General features: G+C 50.6%; 1 protein-coding gene across 1 annotated transcript in view; it reads left to right on the plus strand.

The window, feature by feature from the left end:
• The window catches only part of LOC139250426 (uncharacterized), a 71787-nt gene extending 47127 nt beyond the window's left edge, over positions 1 to 24660 (plus strand). The window contains exons 4-7 of the mRNA XM_070872820.1: positions 1149 to 1293; positions 9888 to 9931; positions 14871 to 14914; positions 23551 to 24660. Of these exons, the coding sequence (XP_070728921.1) occupies positions 1149 to 1293; positions 9888 to 9931; positions 14871 to 14914; positions 23551 to 23667 (350 nt within the window). The 3' untranslated portion in view covers positions 23668 to 24660. The remainder of the gene's footprint in view (positions 1 to 1148; positions 1294 to 9887; positions 9932 to 14870; positions 14915 to 23550) is intronic.
• The last annotated feature ends 226 nt before the right edge of the window (positions 24661 to 24886 follow it).

Raw genomic sequence — 24886 nt, forward strand, 5'->3', positions numbered from 1 at the left:
CTGTGACAGGCAACTATCTTCAACGTCAATTGTACGCCCAGCCGGTATGTTGAAAATCTACCCCAAGTGTTTCTATTGCTCTGTATAAACACCACATCCCTCAGTAACCACGATCCATAGAATCCTAGAAATTTACAGCACAGAAGGAGGCCATTCGACCCATCGTGTCTGTGTCTATTCTTCCTTAGTGCCTGAGAGCAATGTGATACCCAGGGGGAGCTGTCTGTCTCAGTTGTGCTTATATTAAACCTGGTTTTAATGTTATACCGAGGGAGAGTTGCCTGTCTCGGTTGTGCTTATATTAAACCTGGTTTTAATGTTATACCGAGGGAGAGTTGTCTGTCTCGGTTGTGCTTATATTAAACCTGGTTTTAATGTTATACCGAGAGAGAGCTGTCTGTCTCGGTTGTGCTTATATTAAACCTGGTTTTAATGTTATACCGAGGGAGAGCTGTCTGTCCCGGTTGTGCTTATATTAAACCTGGTTTTAATGTTATACCGAGGGAGAGCTGTCTGTCTCGGTTGTGCTTATATTAAACCTGGTTTTAATGTTATACCGAGGGAGAGCTGTCTGTCTCGGTTGTGCTTATATTAAACCTGGTTTTAATGTTATACCCAGGGGGAGTTGCCTGTCTCGGTTGTACTTATATTAAACCTGGTTTTAATGTTATACCGAGGGAGAGCTGTCTGTCTCGGTTGTGCTTATATTAAACCTGGTTTTAATGTTATACCGAGGGAGAGCTGTCTGTCTCGGTTGTGCTTATATTAAACCTGGTTTTAATGTTATACCGAGGGAGAGCTGTCTGTCTCGGTTGTGCTTATAATAAACCTGGTTTTAATGTTATACCGAGGGAGAGTTGCCTGTCTCGGTTGTACTTATATTAAACCTGGTTTTAATGTTATACCGAGGGAGAGTTGCCTGTCTCGGTTGTGCTTATATTAAACCTGGTTTTAATGTTATACCGAGGGGGAGTTGCCTGTCTCGGTTGTACTTATATTAAACCTGGTTTTAATGTTATACCGAGGGGGAGCTGCCTGTCTCGGTTGTGCTTATATTAAACCTGGTTTTCTGAAGGACAGGAATCCGAGTCTTTACTCGATTCACCTTACTGCTGTTGAACTATATGTCACTTTTTGATATTTTACAGAGTTATCTGAAAAGTCATCTCTGAATATCATCATCAGCATTGCAGTCTGTGCCCTGGTATTAGCCGCCTTACTCTGCATCTTCATAGCCGCAGTATTCTACGTGAAAAAATGGGCATGTTTTCAAAGCAGACTAAAAGCGGAAGGGTAAATACAGTTTCATTTCCTGTCTCATTTCAGTCTGATATTGATTGGTGCAGGGGATGGAAGCAGCCCAAGAATGGGGGCAGACTAGCTGGGGACTGAGGGTTTTCTCTTGCTGTACAGGTCAATAAATACAAACATAAACAGCATTAAATCACCCAGTTATAAAATACACTGCAACTTCTCAGGTAATTAAAGGAGTTTTGTGTTTTACACCCTCTCTCTTTCAGTGTTTCTCTCCTTCTCCTCTGCCTCTCTCTATCCATCTGTATCGCCCGCTCTCTCTCTCTCTCTCTCTCTCGCTGCCACACACTCTCATTGTCCCACCTGTTTTCTCCATGTGACTGTATCTCAACCTTTCCCTCCCTTTCTCTTATTGTCCTTCTGTATCTCTCTGTCCCGTGCTCTCGTTGTTGTGTTTTCTCTCTCTGCCCTTCCCTCCTTCTGCACCTTTGAAATTTTACGGCTGGAATTTTCCAGGTGGGAGCGCTGCTTCAGGCTGTGCGCTCAGCCGGGGGTCCATGTGCTCACGGCCTTGTGTCTTCCATATAACTGCCAATGTAAAGCGTCTATCTGTCTGTAACTCATCTACTCCTTTTATCACTTTGAACATCTCGATCAAATCCTCCCTCAATCTTCCTGTTTGAAGAAAATTCCGTCCCAGTCGCTCGAGCCTATCCTTGTAACACAGACCCCCTCATCCCTGGTAACTCTGGGAATATCTCATGCCATACTTCCCAGTCAGTTGTGTTATGTCTTGAATAAAGAATCTGAACAGATACTGTAAGCTTAAAGTAATGTGTGACCGTAGTCCTTTATTACAGGTCTCAGAGTGCCTCTCCAGCCTGTGAGACCTCCTTATGTACCAGTGCTCCCAAGTGATTGTGGGATCTCTTGGGACTCCAGGGAATGAGCCCACTGGTGGTTAAACATGGTATTTACAGGTTTACATGTATATCAACACTCTTCCCATCGCCCACCGCCCCCCAAAGTCAATAGTGTAACCATTTACAATGTGAGTCAATCTGGGGCCTTCCTTTCCCTGGTTGATCGTCTCGGTGCAAATGCTGGTTTTGGTGAGTCGTTTGTTGGGCCCTCGCTGGGCTGCTGTGCAGCTGGCCTTGCAGGGCTGCTGGAGGTGGTGAGTCCTGCTGGGCTGCTGCGGGTGATGGGTTCTGCTTCGTGGTCACCCGCTGTGTCGGTTGCTACTTGTGTGTGTGTTGGGGAGTCGAAAAAGGTGGAGTCTATTGTTGGTTGTTCTGGATAGTCCATGAAACTGAGTTTGGTTTGGTCCAAGTGTTTTCTGCAGGTGAGTCCATTTGAAAGTTTGACCACAAACACCCTACTCCCCTCTTTGGCCATGACAGTGCCGGGAAGCCACTTGGGACCATGTCCATAGTTCAACACAAATAAAGAATCATTAATCTCGATTTCGTGTGACACATTTGCACGATCATGATATGCATTCTGTTGAAGCCACCTGCTCTCTACCTGTTCGTGTAGAGCAGGGTGGACTAATAAGAGCCTTGTCTTAAGTGCCCTTTTCATGAGCAGTTCAGCGGGGAGAACCCCAGTGAGCGAATGGGGTCTTGTGCGGTAACTAAGCAAGACTCAGGATAGGTGAGTCTACTGTGAGTCTTCAGTTAGTCTCTTTAAGCTCTGCTTGATTGCTTGCACTGCTCGATCTGCCTGACCATTGGAAGCTGGTTTAAACGGGGCAGATGTGACATGTTTGATCCCATTGTGGGTCATGAACTCTTTGAACTCGGCACTGGTGAAGCACGGCCCATTGTCACTTCAAAGGACATCAGTCAGGCCGTACATGGCAAGCATGGCCCACAGGCTTTCAATGGTGGCAGTGGACGTGCTTGCTGACATTATCTCACATTCAATCCATTTGGAGTACGCATCTAATACCACAAGGAACATTTTTCCCAAGAATGGGCCTGCATAGTCGACATGGACCCTGGACCAGGGTTTGGAGGGTCAGGACCATAAACTTAGTGGCGCCTCCCTGGGTGCATTGCTTAACTGTGAACATGTATTACATTTGTGCACGCAGGACTCTTATGTCTGCATCGATACCAGGCCACCACATGTGGGATCTGGCTATCGCTTTCATCATTACGATGCCTGGGTGGGTGCTGTGGAGATCACTGATGAAAGTGTCCCTGCCCTTTTTTGGCACCACTACCCGATTACCCCACAGGAGGCAGTCTCCCTGTGTCGACATTTCATCTCTGCGCCGCTGGTACGGCTTTATTTCTTCCTGCATCTCTAGTGGGACATAGACCAACTCCCATGAAGCACACAATGTTTTTACAAAGGACAGTAAGGAGTCCTGGCTCGTCGAGATTCTAACCTGTCGGGTGATAACAGGTGATTACTCACTCTCGAATGCTTCCATTACCATAACTAAATCTGCGGGCTGTGCCATCTCCACTTCTGTGTTGGGCAATGGCAGCCTATTGAGAGCATCGCTACAGTTTCCTGTGCCTGGCCTTTGGCGGATTGCATAGTTGTATGCGGACAACTCTCTGGATGCGGACCGATGCATTCGTATTTATCCCCTTACTTTCAGAAAAGAGGGATATAAGTGGCTTATGGTCGGTTTCCAATTCAAATTTGAGCCCAAGCAGATATTGATGCATTTTCTTTACCCCATAAACACATGCTAATGCTTCTTTTTCAATCATGCTGTAGGCCCTCTCAGCATTAGACAGACTTCTGGATGCATAAGCAACCGGTTGCAGTTTCCCAAATTCATTAGCTTGTTGCAATACACACCCGACGCCGTATGACGACGCATCATATGCAAGTACCAAACACTTTCATGCATCATACAACACAAGCAATCTGTTAGAGCATAACAGTTTCCTAGCTTTCTCAAAGGCATTTCTTGGCTTTTACCACATACCCATTCATCTCCTTTACGCAGTAAAGAGTGCAGGGGTTCTAACAATGTGCTAAGACCCGGTAAGAAGTTACCAAATTAGTTCATGAGTCCTAGAAACTACTGCAGCTCCGTCACGTTCTGTGGTCTTGGTGTGTTCTTGATTGTCTCCGTCTTCGAATCGGTGGGCCTGATGCCATCCGCCGCGATTCTTCTCCCCAGGAACTTCACTTCAGGCGCCAGGAAAACTCACTTTGAGCGTTTTAGCCTGAGCCCCACACAATTAAGCCGACTAAGAACCTCCTCCAGGTTCTGCAGGTGCACGATGGTGTCCCGACCTGTAACCAAGATGTCGTCCTGGAAGACAACAGTGCGCGGGACCGACTTCAGCAAGCTTTCCATGTTCCTCTGGAATATCGCCGGGGCTGAACGAATCCCAAATGGGCATCTGTTGTAAATGAAGAGACCTTTGTGCGTGTTGATGCAGGTGAGGCACTTCGATGATTCCTCCAGCTCCTGCGTCATGTAGGCCAAGGTCAAGTCCAGCTTTGTGAACGTTTTTCCTCCCACCAGCGTCGCAAACAGGTCGTCTGCCTTTGGTAGCGGGTATTGATCCTGCAGTGAGAAACAATTGATAGTTAGTTTGTAATCACCAATGTTGGGGAAGTCCAGAACCAGGGGTCACAGTCTAAGGTTAAGGGGTAAGCCATTTAGGACCGAGATGAGAAGAAACTTCTTCACCCAGAGAGTAGTGAACCTGTGGAATTCTCTACCACAGAAAGTTGTTGAGGCCAATTCACTAAATGTATTCAAAAAGGAGTTAGATGAAGTCCTTACTACTAGGGGGATCAAGGGATATGGCGAGAAAGCAGGAATGGGGTACTGAAGTTGCATGTTCAGCCATGAACTCATTGAATGGCAGTGCAGGCTCGAAGGACCGAATGGCCTACTCCTGCACCTATTTTCTATGTTTCTATGTTTCTATGATTCTGACGGTGCCGTCTTTCTTGAGGACTGGAACAATCTGACTGGCCCAGTCATAACGGAATGTCACCTGGGCCAGGAAATAGTGCGGGGAATCCTGTTAGACCGCTCTAACGCATGTGTAGAAAATGTGCAGGAGCCCATTTTACATCTTGTAATCTGTGGAAATGAATGCTAATGGTGGCTAGCAGGATTCCCCAGTTTTCCCAGGAGCAATGTCCATTGTGCTCTGCTCACCCACATAAAGTGAGCCAGTGCTTTCAGCAGGTCGGTATGCAAAGGGCTTCTGGCTTTTCCACAGCAGCGTTTTTGATGATGGACGTGGGATTTGAGAGCTGCGGCAGTTTTGTTTTATTAGTTGTGATGCACTGCATTGGAATTATTCCACATCACAGGATTCGCCAAAGTCCAAGGCATTGTTGTTGGTATCCGTGCCCACCTTGGACCCTACACATTACACCACGGTCTTCCTGAACTCCGGGGGCTTCGAACCCCCTCAATGTGCAGTTCAGTGACCAGCTCATCATGCGGTGAATGTTCTGATCCCTCCATTTTAAGACCATCCACTGTGCCTTAACTCTTTCAAGGAGAAGGCAGACTGGGATCATGGTTCCTGAGAGACAAAGGCTATCCTCTGAGCCCTGGTTCCTGACATCATTGTGACAAGCGGGATCAAAGACACAACATGATGCACGCAGTCACCGGGATCATTAATCTCCAAGATGCAACAATGCATTTCTAGTCCTGACCCCATCTCCAAAATACACTGGCCCAATACACCCTTACCAACATAGACCTCTGCACTAACTCAACTACCATAGCTGCCCAGCCTATTGCCTGCTAATACCTAATTCTGCACTGTCAGACGGAAACTGTCTGGTCACAGGTTGGGCCTCTACTCATTGGCATTCAGAAGAATGAGAGGTGATCTTTTCGAAACGTATAAGATTATGAGGGAGCTTGACAAGGTGGATGCAGAGAGGATGTTTCCACTGATAGGGGAGACTAGAACTAGGGTGCATAATCTCAGAATAAGGGACACCCCATTTAAAACTGAGATGAGGAGGAATTTCTTCTCTCAGAGGGTTGTAAATCTGTGGAATTCACTGCCTCAGAGAGCTGTGGAAGCTGGGACATTGAATAAATTTAAGACAGAGATACACAGTTTCTTAACCGATAAGGGATTAATGGGTTATGGGGAGCGGGCAGGGAAGTGGACATGAGTCCATGATCGGATCAGCCATGATCTTATTAAATGGCGGAATAGACTCGAGGGGCCATATGGCCTACTCCTGCTCCTATTTCTTATGTTCATTGTTTTCGGTCCCCGCCACAAACTCCGTTCCCTAGCCACTGACTCCATCCCTCTCTCCAACTTCTGCCTGAGGTTGGACCAGACTGTTCGCAAACTTGGTATTATATTTGACCCTAAAATGAGCTTTTGACCACATATCCTCAACATACGACCGCCTATTTCCACCTCCGTAACATCACCTGTCTCTGCCCTTGCCTCAGCTCATCCGCTGCTGAAACCCTCATCCATGTCTTTGTTACCTCAAGACTTGACTATTCCAACGCACTCCGAGCTGGCCTCCCATATTATATCCTACGTAAACTAGAAGTAATCCAAAACTTGGCTGCCCGTGTTCTAACTTGCACCAAGTCCTGCTCACTCATCACCCCTGTGCTCGCTGACCGACATTGGCTTCCAGTTAAGCAACGCCTCGATTTCAAAATTCTCATCCTTATTTTCAAATCCCTCCATGGCCTCGCCCCTCCCTATCTCTGTAATCTCCTCCAGCCCCACAACCCCCCCGAGATATCTGCGCTCCTCTAATTCTGCCCTCTTGAGCATCCCTGATTATAATCGCTCCACCATTGGTGGCCGTGCCTTCTGTTGCCTGGCCCCAAGCTCTGGAACTCCCTGCCTAAACCTCTCCACCTCTCTACCTCTCTTCCCTCCTTCAAAACGCTCCTTAAAACCGAAGTCTTTGAACAAGCTTTTGGTTACCTGCGCTAATTTCTACTTATATGGTTCAATGTCAAATTCTTTATCTCAAATAATACTCCTGTGAAACACCTTGGGACATTCACTACGTTAAAGGCGCTATATAAATACAAGTTGTTGTTGTTATGTATAGGAGACAAACATAACCCACTTCAATCAGGAGGAGTCGATCGAACATCAACCAAACGGTCATGACTTGTGCAGAATTTCATTTTAAGAGAGAGACGTTCTTTGAAACTTCTGTGCTCTTTCCTGCTCACAGCAGTGTCAGTGTGAAGTTGTACAGAGACATTCACTGATATTTATGCTCATAGCAGTGCCAGTGTGAAGTTGTACAGAAACATTCACTGATATTTATGCTCACAGCAGTGCCAGTGTGAAGTTGTTGTACAGAAACATTCACTGATATTTATGCTCACAGCAGTGCCAGTGTGAAGTTGTTGTACAGAAACATTCACTGATATTTATGCTCACAGCAGTGCCAGTGTGAAGTTGTTGTACAGAAACATTCACTGATATTTATGCTCACAGCAGTCCCAGTGTGAAGTTGTACAGAAACATTCACTGATATTTATGCTCACAGCAGTGCCAGTGTGAAGTTGTACAGAAACATTCACTGATATTTATGCTCATAGCAGTGCCAGTGTGAAGTTGTACAGAAACATTCACTGATATTTATGCTCACAGCAGTGCCAGTGTGAAGTTGTTGTACAGAGACATTCACTGATATTTATGCTCACAGCAGTGCCAGTGTGAAGTTGTTGTACAGAGACATTCACTGATATTTATGCTCACAGCAGTGCCAGTGTGAAGTTGTACAGAAACATTCACTGATATTTATGCTCACAGCAGTGCCAGTGTGAAGTTGTTGTACAGAAACATTCACTGATATTTATGCTCACAGCAGTGCCAGTGTGAAGTTGTTGTACAGAAACATTCACTGATATTTATGCTCACAGCAGTCCCAGTGTGAAGTTGTACAGAAACATTCACTGATATTTATGCTCACAGCAGTGCCAGTGTGAAGTTGTTGTACAGAAACATTCACTGATATTTATGCTCACAGCAGTGCCAGTGTGAAGTTGTACAGAAACATTCACTGATATTTATGCTCACAGCAGTGCCAGTGTGAAGTTGTTGTACAGAAACATTCACTGATATTTATGCTCACAGCAGTGCCAGTGTGAAGTTGTACAGAAACATTCACTGATATTTATGCTCATAGCAGTGCCAGTGTGAAGTTGTACAGAGACATTCACTGATATTTATGCTCACAGCAGTGCCAGTGTGAAGTTGTACAGAAACATTCACTGATATTTATGCTCACAGCAGTCCCAGTGTGAAGTTGTTGTACAGAAACATTCACTGATATTTATGCTCACAGCAGTGCCAGTGTGAAGTTGTTGTACAGAAACATTCACTGATATTTATGCTCACAGCAGTGCCAGTGTGAAGTTGTTGTACAGAAACATTCACTGATATTTATGCTCACAGCAGTGCCAGTGTGAAGTTGTTGTACAGAAACATTCACTGATATTTATGCTCACAGCAGTGCCAGTGTGAAGTTGTACAGAGACATTCACTGATATTTATGCTCATAGCAGTGCCAGTGTGAAGTTGTTGTACAGAAACATTCACTGATATTTATGCTCACAGCAGTGCCAGTGTGAAGTTGTTGTACAGAAACATTCACTGATATTTATGCTCACAGCAGTGCCAGTGTGAAGTTGTACAGAAACATTCACTGATATTTATGCTCACAGCAGTGCCAGTGTGAAGTTGTACAGAAACATTCACTGATATTTATGCTCACAGTCGTGCCAGTGTGAAGTTGTACAGAAACATTCACTGATATTTATGCTCACAGCAGTGCCAGTGTGAAGTTGTTGTACAGAAACATTCACTGATGTTTATGCTCACAGCAGTGCCAGTGTGAAGTTGTACAGAGACATTCACTGATATTTATGCTCACAGCAGTGCCAGTGTGAAGTTATTGTACAGAAACATTCACTGATATTTATGCTCACAGCAGTGCCAGTGTGACGTTGTTGTACAGAAACATTCACTGATATTTATGCTCACAGCAGTGCCAGTGTGAAGTTGTTGTACAGAAACATTCACTGATATTTATGCTCACAGCAGTGCCAGTGTGAAGTTGTTGTACAGAAACATTCACTGATATTTATGCTCACAGCAGTGCCAGTGTGAAGTTGTACAGAAACATTCACTGATATTTATGCTCACAGCAGTGCCAGTGTGAAGTTGTACAGAAACATTCACTGATATTTATGCTCACAGCAGTGCCAGTGTGAAGTTGTTGTACAGAAACATTCACTGATATTTATGCTCACAGCAGTGTCAGTGTGAAGTTGTTGTACAGAGACATTCACTGATATTTATGCTCACAGCAGTGCCAGTGTGAAGTTGTACAGAAACATTCACCGATATTTATGCTCACAGCAGTGCCAGTGTGAAGTTGTTGTACAGAGACATTCACTGATATTTATGCTCACAGCAGTGCCAGTGTGAAGTTGTACAGAAACATTCACTGATATTTATGCTCACAGCAGTGCCAGTGTAAAGTTGTACAGAAACATTCACCGATATTTATGCTCACAGCAGTGCCAGTGTGAAGTTGTTGTACAGAAACATTCACTGATATTTATGCTGTAAATGAATCATTGACTTTCTGTTTCTGCACCATCTCCCTAGGCCCCCCGCTGGAGAGCTTAACCCGGTGTATGCAACAGTCAGTGGTAAGAAACCCAATTCATTACTCATTCCGTTGATTAGTCCGAATAATGTTTATTGTTTTGTGATGTTTCTAAAAATCAATCGGATGAATCTTCTACTTATTGTTATCTCTGAAAAATGGAACACTTTCCCATTTCAAGCACTCAATAGCTGCATCAAGCTGGTGAAGATATAGGAGAGTCAGCTGTGCAATAAAGCTCCCTCTGCCGGGCATCACTAATGTGCCTCACCCTCAGACTTGGAACAGAGCTCACCACTGGAACAATTTCTACTTCAATTCTTGCCACCTCTCTCAGCAATGTTGATGTTTAGTGTCCAGTGAGGGATGTGTTGTACTGAGATCTGTAAGAGCCACGTGGAGACGGACACACAGACACAATCTCCATCCCTCCAGCCGCGGCCGATTTCAAACCCACTCCCACTGGTGAGCAGACAGAGTTCAGTTACCCCCATTGGAACGTTAACCTTGGAGTTGGTGCTGTGTAGATGTGTTGCAGCTCACTGCTCCCAGGTGAAGCAATGACACAGGATCAACCTACTTCATGTGTGAACATTTAATGCTGCATTTATACCACACAAACCAGACTCATGATGTAGTATACGTGGGAAGTGACGCAGTGTGTGTGGGGAGTGAGTGTGTGTGGGGAGTGACGCAGTGTGTGCCGGGGGAGTGACGCAGTGTAGGATAGGCAAGCAGAGTTATGGATGAGCTAAAGTTTATGTTGGACGGAGGATGTGAGGCCAACCAGGAGAGCACTGCAATAGTCGAGTCTTGAAGTGATAAAGTCAGGGTGAGAGTGTCTGCAGCAGGTGGCCAGAGATGGCCGATGGTTTTTTAATCATTCACAAAGAGCATTTATTGCCCTTGGGAAGGTGCAGCCCGTGAGGTGATGCTACTCCCACAGTGAGTATATTTCTTGGTCGCAGTTTGTTACAACTGTGTGACTTGCTTGGTCATGTCAGAGGGCAGTTAGAACTCAACCACATTGCTGTGGTCTGGAGTCACATATAGACCAGATTTCATTCCCTAAAGGACATTGGGGAACCAGAATCTGGTAGTTTCATGGTCACCATTACTGATACTAGATTTTTATTGCAGATTTATTTAATTAGAACCATAGAATAGAATCCTAGAATGGTTACAGCACAGAGGGAGGCCATTCGGCCCGTCGAGCCCGTGCTGGCTCTCTGTAAGAGCACTTCAGTGAGTCCCTCTCTCCCGCCCTCTCCCCGTAGCCCTGTAAACCTGTTCCCTTCGGGGACTGACCTATTCCCTTCTGAAAGCTACGATTGAATCTGCCTCCACCAAGCTTTCAGGCACTGCATTCCAGATCATAACCACTCGCTGCGTCAAAAGGTTTTACCTCATTGGTTCTTCTGACAATCACCTTAAATCTGTGACCTCTGGTTCCCGACCCTTCCACCAATGGGAACAGTTTCTCTCTATCTACTCTGTCTGGACCCCTCATGATTTTGATCACCTCTCTCAGATCTCCTCTCAATCCTCTCTGCTCCAAGGAGAACAACCCCAGTTTCTCCAGTCTGTCCATGTAACTGAAGTCCCTCATCCCTGGAACATTCTTGTAAATATTTTCCGCACCCTCTCTAAGACCTTCACATCCTTCCTAAAGTGTGGTGCCCAGAATTGGACACAATACTCCAGTTGAGGTTGAACCAGTGTTTTATACAGGTTCATAATAACTTCCCTGCTTTTGTACTCCATGCCTCTATTTATGAAGCCCAGGATGCCAAATACTTTTTTAACCACTTTCTCATCCTGCCACCTTCAACGATTTGTGCTCATGTACCCCCAGGTCTCTCTGTTCATGCACCCACTTCAGGATTGTACCCTTTAGTTTATATTTCCTCTCCTCATTCTTCTGATCAAAATGTATCACTTCACACTTTTCTGTGTTAAATTTAATCAGCGACCTGTCCGCCCATTTCACCAGCCTGTCTATGTCTTCCTGGTCTGTCACTATCCTCCTCACTGTTCACTGTACTTCCAGATATTGTGTCAGCTGTACATTTTGAAATTGTGCCCTTCATCCCCAAGTCCAAGTCATTAGTATATATCAAGAAAAGCACTGGTCCTAGTCTCGTCCCCTGGGGAACACCACTGTATACCTTCCTCCAGTCCGATAAACAACCGTTCAATGGGGAAAGATTGGATTTACTGCGGTTGTTTCCTTTGGAACAGAGGAGACTGTGGGGACACCTTATCGGTGTGGATAAAATTATGAGGGACCTAGATAGAGTGGATAGAAAGGACCTATTTCCATTAGCAAGAGGGGTCAATAACCAGGGGACCTCGCTTTAAAGTCATTGGTCGGAGGTTTAGAGTGGACTTGAGGGGAAATTTGTTCACCCAGAGGGTGGTGGGGATCTGGAACTCACTGCCTGAAAGGGCGGGCGATGCAGAAACCCTCACCACATTTAAAAAGTACTTGGATGTACACTTGAAGTGCTGTAACCTACAGGGCTACGGACCTAGAGCTGGAAAGTGGGATTAGGCCGATAGCTCTTTGTCGGCATCGCCGACACGATGGGCCGAATGGCCTCCTTCTGTGCTGTAAATTTTGATGATTCTATGGGGCTGAAATTCGCCCCTCTCCTGAAGGCCTGTTACCACCGTAAATCAGCGGCCCCACTGCGGAGTGGAGTGGCCGGGGACTTTTGCTGGAATGGCTGCTGCTAGCCCAATTGCTCTCCCGAGTTTTCCCGGCGGTGCCCCGATCCCACCCTTACCACCCCTCTGCTGCCGATCGGTGTTAAACACATCATCACCGTGCACACTGCCGATCCAACCCCCCGATAGCGACATTCCCCTGGGAAAATCTTCGGCCCACTCGGCGGTGCCAAAACAACCTTTTCCCGGTGGCCCGGTGAGGCTGTGGCCTTTTGCAGCGGCCGTGCAGCTTCCCTTAAAGGGGAGGACCCACTGCCGCTGCCGCCATGTTTTTCTTGTCGGCCGACTGCCAGGTCAGCCCGACAATTATACCGCGGGTTCGGCCGGGCCACCAACAGGCAGCATGGGGGCCGCTGGCCCGGTCGAGACCCTCCCTGGTGCCCCTGTGGACTGAAGTTGAAGGGGACAGTTGCGGTGACGCGTGGCGTGATGATGTCATCGCGGCGGTGAATATGCACCGCCCCCAACATCCGCCCCTCAGTTGCTGTCACCGCCACGTTTTTGCCGCTCCGGTGTAGTCATCGGCCCCATTATGATCGACTTCCGGATAGAAACAAGAAAAAACACAGAGCGTAATTTCCCGAAAGAGTCGACCCGAACTGCAGCTGTGGTAAAAAATATCGAAACGGTATGCGTGCGGGGGGCATTGTGTGCCCCTATGACTCTATGACACTCTCCTTTTCCTGTCACTTAGCCAATTTCATATCCATGCAACTGTGGGGTGTTCGACAGATAGAGCGAGGGGCGAGGCTATGGAGGGATTTGAAAATAAGGATTAGCATTTTTAAGTCGAGGTCTTGTTTAACTGGAAGCCAATGTAGGTCAGCGAGCACAGGGGTGATGGGTGAGCGGGACTTGGTGCGAGTTAGGACACAGGCAGCCAAGTTTTCGATTACCTCTCGTTTACGTATGGTAGAATGTGGGAGGCCAGCCAGGAGTGCGTTGGAATAGTCAAGTCTAGAGGTAACAAAGGCATGGATGAGGGCTTCTGCAGCAGATGAGCTGAGGCAAGGGCAGAGACGAGTGATGTTACGGAGGTGGAAATAGTGAGGTACAACGTCTGGGTAATGTTGCCGAGGAGTAACATGTAGATGTGAGAAAGGAGGGGCCAAGGATCCATCTTTGGGGGAGGTTTGAGAAGAGAAGCTATTGATGCAGATAAGTGGAAGCACTGAGCTGGAGGAGAGATGTTGGACGATGATTGTGTGGGTCGACTGTGTCAAAGGCTGCATAGAGGCCGAGGAGGGAGAATGCAGCATGGACACAGTCACACAGAATGCTGGTGACGACGTTGGCTCGGGCCATTTTGGTGATAAACATGGACGTTGCATTGGGTCTGTCAGCGGCTGGCCTGGAGATCGAGGAGGTGGAGGGTGTCACAGAGAGGAAAAGCACAGATGTGCTTATATCTCGAGTCTGGCACCCACTCTGACTCTGCCCAGCTACTACACTTTCACACCTACTTGGCCATACCTGAGGAGACCCGTCTTTTCTGTCTCCACTCACGAAGCAGTCTGTGACAGAGTTATGCCACGTGCTGAAGCCAGGAATCCAGAGTGGGCCGAGCACAGGGACAGACATGGCCATTGTGGGTGAACATCACAACATTGAGCTTTTGTGCAATCAGATCCTTTCAAGCCACCACTGGAGACATTTGTAACATTAGTATTACTTCAGTCCGCTGATGCCGCAAGCAGGCCCTGGGAGCCGAGGTTTGCAGGGGAAACACCTTCGTCACTTTGTCCATTGAAAGGAGGCAACAGCTCGAGTGGGCACAGCACTTTTACCTGTTGCAGCTTCTGTAAAGTGCAGGGTCTCATCGATGGCACATACACAGCCAACAAGACCCATAATGACTATCCCAAGGTGGGCATCTATAGCAAAGGCTTCTATCCATCATTGTACAGGTGGTGTCAGACCACAAGTACAGGATCATTCAGGGGAATGTGCACCAGTCCAGCCTGGAGTGACAGCCTGGATTATGGGCTCAAGTCCCTGGAGTGGGGCTTGAACCCACCATCTTCTGACCCCGAGGTGAGAGTGCTACCCACTGAGCCACACCTGACTCCCGTGGTGTACAGTGTAGAGCACTGACAGAGTGTGTGGCTTATCACCACATGTGTGCTGCATGGTTTGCTGCAGGTTGCTGAGTGGGATACAGTCGAAGAGTATTTGACCACACTGGTTTCACTGTGATTATCAGTCATACATGTGGCAGCTATAATAAACTCACACAGGTTCTTATATTTCAGCTGCAACCCAGACTAATAAACAGGCAGCCACAACCTCGACTGTGGTGAGTACTGAGCAACAGCTTTTATACCGATATCCTGCTGTTAAATACACCTCATCACTTCCTCTCCAGCCCTGGACGTTATAGTGTGTTTCTTTTACTTATGACCAGTGTTCTTCTGAAGGAGCTGACTCTTGCTGGGGAACAGTTTACAAATGGCAACAGCCCCTCCTGATATCACACCAAGCAACTGTTTATCATGTGTAGCTTGGACAGTAACCAGTAACCATGGCAGTGAGTGAGGGAACATAGGAACAGGAGCAGGCCATTCAGCCCCTCGAACTGTTCCGCCATTCAATCAGACCAGGGCTGATCTGTATCTCAACTCCAGCTACCCGCCTTGGTTCCGTAACCCTTAATACCCTTGCCGAACGAAAATCTATCCATCTCAGTTTTGAAATGTTTAATTGACCCCCCCAGCCTCAGCTTTTTTGGGTAAGTTCCAGATTCCCACTGCCCTCTGTGTGAAGAAGTGTTTCCTGATTTCACCCTGAATGGCCGAGCTCTAATGTTAAGGTCATGTCCGGACTCCACCATCCAGAGGAAATAGTTTCCCACAGTACCTTCCCTATCAATTCCTCGGATCATCTTAAACACCTGAATTCCATCACCCCTTAATCTTCTATACTCGGGAATACAAGCCTGGTCAGTGCAACCTGTCCTCATAATCTAACCCTTTTAGTCCCCGAATCATTCTGGTGAATCTGCACTGCACCCCCTCCGAGGCCAATATCCTTCCTGGGCTGCGGTGCCTAGAACTGAACGCAGTGCCCCTGATGTGTTGTAACCAGAGTTTTATCCAAGTGTAGAATAACTTCCGCCCTTTGTATTCCAGCTCCTCTGAGATAAAGGCCAACATTCCATCAGCCTTTGTAATTATTGTTTGTACCAGTCCCCTGGGTTTTATGATTTCTGTGCATGGACTCTTAAATCTCTCGCTCCTCCACAGTTCCTAGCTTCTCGCCATTTAAAGATATTCTGATCTATCTCAGGTGGAGCTCGGGTGGAGTTGAGTAACACGTGGTGCATCCCTTTAAAGCCATAAGGTCGAATTGCCATACCTTGTTCACGGAAACAGAAATTCATCAGTGTGATCGTGTGACTCTGAACAAGCATTGAATTCGTTGTCATTTACAAAAACGAATATTGAATTTCCTGCTGTAGCAAAGCCTGTCATCTGGGTCACTAGGCGACTCTGATAATGTCACTGACCAGCTCCAGCCGTTCGAAAGTGGAAGCTTTTTCAATGCCTGGGTCCATATAAACAACATCTACAGACTCTCCCTTATCGAGCACCTTAGCTACCACCTCAAAAAATTCAACTAAGTTCGTAAGACATGAGTTAGGCTTTACAAATCCATGCTGGCTCTCTCTGACCAGCTCATGTTGTCCAAGTGCTCAGCGACCCTCGCTAATAATAGGCCCAGCCTGATCCTGAACTCACGTGACTTTCACAGGTTGGGGTCTAGTTTGACTCCCGGGCCGGGGACTAGTGGTCAAATGACCGACTGAGGGAGTGATGGTCAGGTGACTGACTGAGGGAGTGATGGTCAGGTGACTGACTGGGGGGGGGGAGATGGTCAGGTGACTGACTGGGGGAGTGATGGTCAGGTGACTGACTGGGGGAGCGATGGTCAGGTGACTGACTGGGGGGGGGGATGGTCAGGTGACTGACTGGGGGAGTGATGGTCAGGTGACTGACTGGGGGAGCGATGGTCAGGTGACTGACTGGGGGAGTGATGGTCAGGTGACCGACTGGGGGAGCGATGGTCAAGTGACTGACTGGGGGAGCGATGGTCAGGTGACTGACTAGGGGAGCGATGGTCAGGTGACTGACTGGGGGAGTGATGGTCAGGTGACTGACTGGGGGAGTGATGGTCAGGTGACTGACTGGGGGAGTGATGGTCAGGTAACTGACTGGGGGAGTGATGGTCAGGTGACCGACTGGGGGAGTGATGGTCAGGTGACTGACTGGGGGAGCGATGGTCAGGTGACTGACTGGGGGAGCGATGGTCAGGTGACTGACTGGGGGAGCGATGGTCAGGTGACTGACTGGGGGAGTGATGGTCAGGTGACTGACTGGGAGAGCGATGGTCAGGTGACTGACTGGGGGAGTGATGGTCAGGTGACCGACTAAGGGAGTGATGGTCAGGTGACTGACTGGGGGAGCGATGGTCATGTGACTGACTGGGGGAGCGATGGTCATGTGACTGACTGAGGGAGCGATGGTCAGGTGACTGTTCCAGTGGTGCCGAGCTCCCCCTCCTCCCTGCGATTGTGAGCCACCGGCCTCATTTAAATCTGTCGTTCCATGGCCCGTGGGTCGGGTCGGGTCGGTGTGAGCACAGCCCAGGCTCCTGCCCGCTCCCACCCGAAATGGCAATCGGGGTCCCAATGACATTGTGACTATTACTGCGGTGGGAATACTCTGAGCCCGCTGGGTGTGACTGGACCCTGGGTGATGGTGGGTCAGGATGTCAGTAGGGAGAGAAGGGATAACGTAAGGTGCTCCTGTCCCTGAGTGAGGGCGAAGCCTCCGGCTTCAGCCTGTCCCAATCCCTCTGCTCCCAGGCACAATCATTTCCAAGTGGCTCCCCTCCAAAGGCTCTCGGGGTTGTGTCTGTGGGCCCTCCTGTCCCGGCCTCCTCTCTCCTGTTAAGTCACACCTTATTGTGCAGGCAGAGGGACGGTGAGCTGCTGGAAGGGTCAGGAGCAGGTGCCGCAGATTATCGGTGTGTGTGGGCACCCGACACGAGGCTGGGATTTGTTCAAAGGGATTGTCTCTGTGAAACCCTTTGTGTGTTTCCCAATCTACTAGTTTCCCACTAACCTTGGCCACCAATGCGTATAAGGTGGCCAAGGTTAGTGGGAAACTAGAAGATTGGGAAAATATTTAACGACAGCAAAGAATAACGAAGAAAGCAATAAAGAAAGGAAAGATAGATTACGAAGGTAAACTTGCGCAAAACATAAAAACAGATAGTAAAAGCTTTTACCGATATATAAAACGGAAAAGAGTGACTAAAGTAAATGTTGGTCCCTTAGAAGATGAGAAGGGGATTTAATAATGGGAAATGTGGAAATGGCTGAGACCTTAAACAATTATTTTGTTTCGGTCTTCACAGTGGAAGACACAAAAACTATGCCAAAAATTGCTGGTCACGGGAATGTGGGAAGGGAGGACCTTGAGACAATCACTAACACTAGGGGGGTAGTGCTGGACAGGCTAATGGGACTCAAGGTAGACAAGTCCCCTGGTCCTGATGAAATGCATCCCAGGGTATTAAAAGAGATGGCGGAAGTTATAGCAGATGCATTCGTTATAATCTACCAAAATTCTCTGGACTCTGGGGAGGTACCAGCGGATTGGAAAACAGCTAATGTAACGCCTCTGTTTAAAAAAGGGGGCAGACAAAAGGCAGGAAACTATAGGCCGATTAGTTTAACATCTGTAGTGGGAAAAATGCTTGAAACTATCATTAAGGAAGAAACAGCGGGACATCTAGATAGGAATAGTGCAATCAAGCAGACACAGCATGGATTCATGAAGGGGAAATCATGTTTAACTAATTTACTGGAATTCTTTGAGGATATAACGAGCATGGTGGATAGAGGTGTACCGATGGATGTGGTGTATTTAGATTTCCAAAAGGCATTCGATAAGGTGCCACACAAAAGGTGACTGCAGAAGATAAAGGTACGCGGAGTCAGAGGAAATGTATTAGCATGGAGATAGAACTGGCTCGATCTGGCTCAGCCATGATCTTGTTGAATGGCGGAGCAGGCTCGAGGGGCTAGATGGCCTACTCCTGTTCCTAATTCTTATGTTCTTATGTTCTTATGTGTGTACGTGTGTGTGGGGAATGTGTGTGTGTGGGGGGAGTGTGTGTGTGGGGGGAGTGTGTGTGTGTATGTGTGGGGGGGGGGGAGTGTGCGTGTGTGTGTGGGTGGGGAGTGTGTGTGTGGGTGGGGAAGGTGTGTGTGTGTGTGTGTGGGTGGGAAGTGTGTGTGTGTGTGTGTGTGTGGGGAGTGTGTGTGTGTGTGTGTGGGTGGGGAGGGTGTTTGTGTGTGTGTGGGTGGGGAGTATGTGTGTGTGTCGGTGGGGAGTGTGTGTGGGGAGTGTGTGTGTGTGTGTGGGTGGGGAGTGTGTGTGTGTGGGTGGGGAGTGTGTGTGTGTGTGTGTGTGTTTGTGGGTGGGGAGTGTGTGTGTGTGTGTGTGTGTGGGGAGTGTGTGTGTGGGTGGGGAGTGTGTGTGTGGGTGGGGAGTGTGTGTGTGGGTGGGTGGGGAGTGCGTGTGGGTGGGGAGTGTGTGTGTGTATGTGTGTGAGGGTGGGGAGTGTGTGTGTGGGTGGGTGGGGAGTGTATGTGTATGTGTTTGTGGAGAGTGTTTGTGTGTGGCTCAGTGCCAGTGACAGACAGCAGCCAGAGTCTGTGCATGTTGCAGTGAGGCCTCGGACAGGAAGCTTTAAAAGAGCAGGAACCGGTCTGAGTGCTTTGTCACAGTGCAATTATGAGGATATGTTGCATGAACTTGGCTTGTATTGTCTGGGGTTTCGAAGGTTAGGGGATGATTTAATCAAGGGTTTAAAGTGAGAAAGGGACTTGCTATAAATTTGACTTGTGGGGCCGGAGGAACAGGAAGGTCCCTCCACCCTCTCTCCGCCAGTAATCCCCCTCCCCTCGTCCCTCCGCCAGTAATCCCCATCCCTCCCTCTGCCAGTAAACCCCCTCCCTCCATCCCTCCGCCAGTAATCCCCCTCCCCCCCTCCCTCCGCCAGTAATCTCCCTCCCCCCGCTCCGCCAATAATCCCCCTCCCCCGTTCCGCCAGTAATCTCCCTCCCTCCCTCTGCCAGTAATCTCCCTCCCTCCGCCAGTAATCCCCCTCCCTCCCTCCCTGTGCCAGTAATCCCCCTCCCCCGCTCCGGCAGTAATCCCTCTCCCCTCCTCCCTCCACCAGTAATCCCCCTCCCTCCCTCCGCGAGTCATGCCCCTCCCTCCCTCCTTCCCTCCGCCAATAATCTCCCTCCCTCCCTCCCTCCGCCAGTAATCCCCCTCCCCCTCCTTCCGCCAGTAATCCCCCTCTCTCCCTCCCTCCGCCAGTAATCCACCTCACTCCCTCCCTCCACCAGTAATCCCCCTCCCTCCCTCCCTCCACCAGTAATCTCCCTCCCCGCTCCCTCCCTCCGCCAGTAATCTCCCTACCTCCCCCCCTCCGCCAGTAATCCCCCCTCCCTCCCTCCGTATACCCCCTCCCTCCCTCCCTCCATAAACCCCCTCCCTCCCTCCCTCCCTCCGTAAACGCCCTCCCTCTCTCCCTCCGTAAACCCCCTCTCTCCCTCTCTCCGCCAGTAATCCCCCTCCCTCCCTTCCTCCTGCCAGTATTCTCCCTCCCTCTGCCAGTAAACCCCCTCCCTCCCTCTGCCAGTAATCCCCCTCCCCCCCTCCCTCCGGCAGTAATCCCCCTCCCTCCCTCTGCCAGTAAACCCCCTCCCTCTCTCCCTCTGCCAGTAATCCCCCTCCCCCCCTCCCTCCGCCAGTAATCCCCCTCCCTCCCTCTGCCAGTAAACCCGCTCCCTCCATCCCTCCGCCAGTAATCTCCCTCCCTCCCTCTGCCAGTAATCTCCCTCCCTCCGCCAGTAATCCCACTCCCTCCCTCCCTCTGCCAGTAATCCCCCTCCCCCGCTCCGGCAGTAATCCCCCTCCCCTCCTCCCTCCACCAGTAATCCCCCTCCCTCCCTCCGCCAGTCATCCCCCTCCCTCCCTCCTTCCCTCCACCAGTAATCCCTCTCCCTCCCTCCCTCCGCCAATAATCCCCCTCCCTCCCTCCCTCCACCAGTAATCTCCCTCCCCGCTCCCTCCCTCCGCCAGTAATCTCCCTACCTCCCTCCCTCTGCCAGTAATCCCCCCTCCCTCCCTCCCTCCCTCCCTCCCTCCGTATACCCCCTCCCTCCCTCCCTCCCTCCGTAAACCCCCTCTCTCCCTCTCTCCGCCAGTAATCCGACTCCCTCCCTTCCTCCTGCCAGTATTCTCCCTCCCTCCGCCAGTAATCACCCTCCCTCCCTCCCTCTGCCAGTAATCCCCCTCCCTCCCTCCCTCCCTCCGCCAGTAATCCCGCTCCCTCCCTCCCTCCCTCTTCCAGTAATCCCCCTCCCTCCCCTCCCTCTGTCAGTATTCCCCCTCCCTCCCTCCGCCAGTAATCCCCCTCCCCCCCTCCCTCCCTCCGCCAGTAATCCCACTCCCTTCCTCCCTCCTGCCAGTAATCCCCCTCCCTCCCTCCCTCCCTCTGTCAGTAATTTCCCTCCCTCCCTCTGCCAGTAATCCCCCTCCCCCCTCCCTCCCTCCGCCAGTAATCCCCCTCCCCCCCTTCCTCCCTCCGCCAGTAATCCCGCTCCCTCCCTCACTCCCTCCTGCCAGTAATCACCCTCCCTCCATCCCTCCGCCAGTAATCCCCCACCCCCTCCCTCCCTCCGCCAGTAATCACCCTCCCCCTCCCTCCGCCAATAATCCCCCTCCCCCTCCCTCCGCCAGTAATCCCCCTCCCTCCCTCCCTCCGCCAGTAATCTCCCTCCCTCCCTCCCTCCCTCTCTCCGCCAATAATCCCCCCCCTCCCTCCCTCTGCCAATAATCCCTCTCCTTCCCTCCACCAATAATCCCCCTCCCTCCCTCCACCAGTAATCCCGCTCCCTCCCTCTCTCCCTCCGCCAGTAATCCCCCTCCCTCCCCTCCCTCCCTCTGCCAGTATTCCCCCTCCCTCCCTCTGCCAGTAATCCCCCTCCCCCCCTCCCTCCCTCCGCCACTAATCCCGCTCCCTCCCTTGCACCGCCAGTAATCTCACTCCCTCCCTCCCTCCGCCAGTAATCCCACTCCCTCCCTCCCTCCCTCCTGTCAGTAATCACCCTCCCTCCATCCCTCCGCCAGTAATCCCACTCCCCCCTCCCTCCCTCCGCCAGTAATCCCCCTCCCCCTCCCTCCCTCCGCCAGTAATCCCCCTCCCCCTCCCTCCGCCAATAATCTCCCTCCCCCTCCCTCCCTCCGCCAGTAATCCCCCTGCCTACCTCCCTCCACCAGTAATCCCCCTCCCCCTCCCTCCGCCAGTAATCCCTCTCCCTCCTTCCGCCAGTAATCTCCCTCCCTCCCTCCGCCAGTAATCTCCCTCCCTCCGCCAGTGATTCCCCTCCCTCCCTCCACCAATAATCCCCCTCCCCCCTCCCTCCGCCAGTAATCCCCCTGCCTACCTCCCTCCACCAGTAATCCCCCTCCCCCTCCCTCCGCCAGTAATCCCTCTCCCTCCTTCCGCCAGTAATCTCCCTCCCTCCCTCCCTCCGCCAGTAATCCCCCTCCCCCCTCCCTCCCTCCGCCAGTAATCCCCCTCCCCCTCCCTCCGCCAATAATCTCCCTCCCCCTCCCTCCCTCCGCCAGTAATCCCCCTGCCTACCTCCCTCCACCAGTAATCCCCCTCCCCCTCCCTCCGCCAGTAATCCCTCTCCCTCCTTCCGCCAGTAATCTCCCTCCCTCCCTCCGCCAGTAATCTCCCTCCCTCCGCCAGTGATTCCCCTCCCTCCCTCCACCAATAATCCCCCTCCCCCCTCCCTCCGCCAGTAATCCCCCTGCCTACCTCCCTCCACCAGTAATCCCCCTCCCCCTCCCTCCGCCAGTAATCCCTCTCCCTCCTTCTGCCAGTAATCTCCCTCCCTCCCTCCCTCTGCCAGTAATCCCCCTCCCCCCTCCCTCCCTCCGCCAGTAATCCCCCTCCCCCTCCCTCCGCCAATAATCTCCCTCCCCCTCCCTCCCTCCGCCAGTAATCCCCCTGCCTACCTCCCTCCACCAGTAATCCCCCTCCCCCTCCCTCCGCCAGTAATCCCTCTCCCTCCCTCCGCCAGTAATCTCCCTCCCTCCGCCAGTGATTCCCCTCCCTCCCTCCACCAATAATCCCCCTCCCCCCTCCCTCCCTCCCTCCGCCAGTAATCCCCCTTCCTCCATCCCTCCACCAGTAATCCCTCTCCCTCCCTCCCTCCGCCAATAATCCCCCTCCCTCCCTCCCTCCCTCCCTCCCGCCAGTAATCCCGCTCCCTCCCTCCACTCCCGCCAGTAATCCACTTCCCTCCCTTCCTCCGCCAGTAATCCCACTCCCCCCTTTCCCCCCCCCACCCTCCACCAGTAATCTCCCTCCCGCCAGTAATCCCCCTCCCGCCAGTAATCCCCCTCCCGCCAGTAATCCCCTCCCCCCTCCCGCCTGCCAGCTCACCCTCCCGCCGTGTTTGGGCAGGACAGCGATGGGGCCTGTGCAGAGCAGGCCTGAGAGTTAGAATCTCCCGGGCCTCACGGTGTGAAGGGCCTGATGGTCTGCCGTACGGCCCAGCCCCCAGCTCTCACTACTCCCGCCTCGAGTTAATGTCGAGGGTCAGACGTGAGCAAAGGCCACTGAGACCAGGTACCAGAGGCCCCCGGAACGTTACTGAGGGCCAGTGCCTTTAGCAGGACACTGACGGAACCTCAGCTTATGTATAAATGAGAGGGGATCCCGGCTCTGCCTCTGATGTGGGTTGATGGGTTTGTGCTTTAAGTAAGTGCGTGGGTTGGGGGAGAGGCCTGTTTCCGTGTGGTAATCTGTGTATTTATGTATGTCACTGTGTTTCAGTCGGAGGAAGGAGAGCTGTATTACGCCAATATTCAGTTCCTGCGACAGAAAACCGTGGGCCCGACATTAATAATCAGTGAGGAGACAACCGAATATGCTGCCATCAAACGCCCATAGTGACTGGGAATACATTCTTTAGCACCTACAAGTGGTTTGGTGAAGGACAGTGTTTGTGGCCGGTACCTCCGATCCCACAGGACCTCAACAACAACAACAGCTTTTATTTATATAGCACCTTTAACGTAGTAAAACGTCCCAGGTACTTCCCAGCGCGTGATAAGACAAAACAGATAAATTTGACACTGAGCCACATTAGAAGAAATTGCGGCAGATGACCAAAAGCTGGTTAAAGAGGTAGGTTTTAAGGAGCGTCTTAAAGGAGGAAAGAGTGGTAGAGAGGTGTTCACTGGGGTTTATTGGTATTTCTGCTCAATAATTATTGTCGAATTTCCTCACCAAAGGTGCAGAGCCCTGTCGGACTGAAGTCCCATAGGTCCCGGAGCCCATCCCTCCCTCGCCCCAGGTGACCATTCTTCACACGTGAGCCTTTGGGGCATCATTCTATCCTCACTCACTGCCCACACTTTCTGTCAGGGGTCACTAGGTTGTGGTTAGAAACAGGAATCCTCACCCGCTCCCTGACTCAGCTACACTGAGTTAAATGTATGTGTTTCCACTGGGACCCTGTCTCAGGATAGATAGTGAGACCCACACACACCACTGGGACCCTGTCTCAGGATAGATAGTGAGACCCACATACACCACTGGGACCCTGTCTCAGGATAGATAGTGAGACCCACACACACCACTGGGACCCTGTCTCAGGATAGATAGTGAGACCCACACACACCACTGGGACCCTGTCTCAGGATAGATAGTGAGACCCACACACACCACTGGGACCCTGTCTCAGGATAGTGAGACCCACACACACCACTGGGACCCTGTCTCAGGATAGATAGTGAGACCCACATACACCACTGGGACTCTGTCTCAGGATAGATAGTGAGACCCACATACACCACTGGGACCCTGTCTCAGGATAGAGAGACCCACACACACCACTGGGACCCTGTCTCAGGATAGATAGAGAGACCCACACACACCACTGGGACCCTGTCTCAGGATAGATAGAGAGACCCACACACACCACTGGGACCCTGTCTCAGGATAGATAGTGAGACCCACACACACCACTGGGACCCTGTCTCAGGATAGATAGTGGGACCCACACACACCACTGGGACCCTGTCTCAGGATAGATAGTGAGACCCACACACACCACTGGGACCCTGTCTCAGGATAGATAGTGAGACCCACACACACCACTGGGACC

Source organism: Pristiophorus japonicus, unplaced genomic scaffold (assembly GCF_044704955.1).
Source record: "Pristiophorus japonicus isolate sPriJap1 unplaced genomic scaffold, sPriJap1.hap1 HAP1_SCAFFOLD_370, whole genome shotgun sequence".
Classification (NCBI taxonomy): domain Eukaryota; kingdom Metazoa; phylum Chordata; class Chondrichthyes; family Pristiophoridae; genus Pristiophorus; species Pristiophorus japonicus.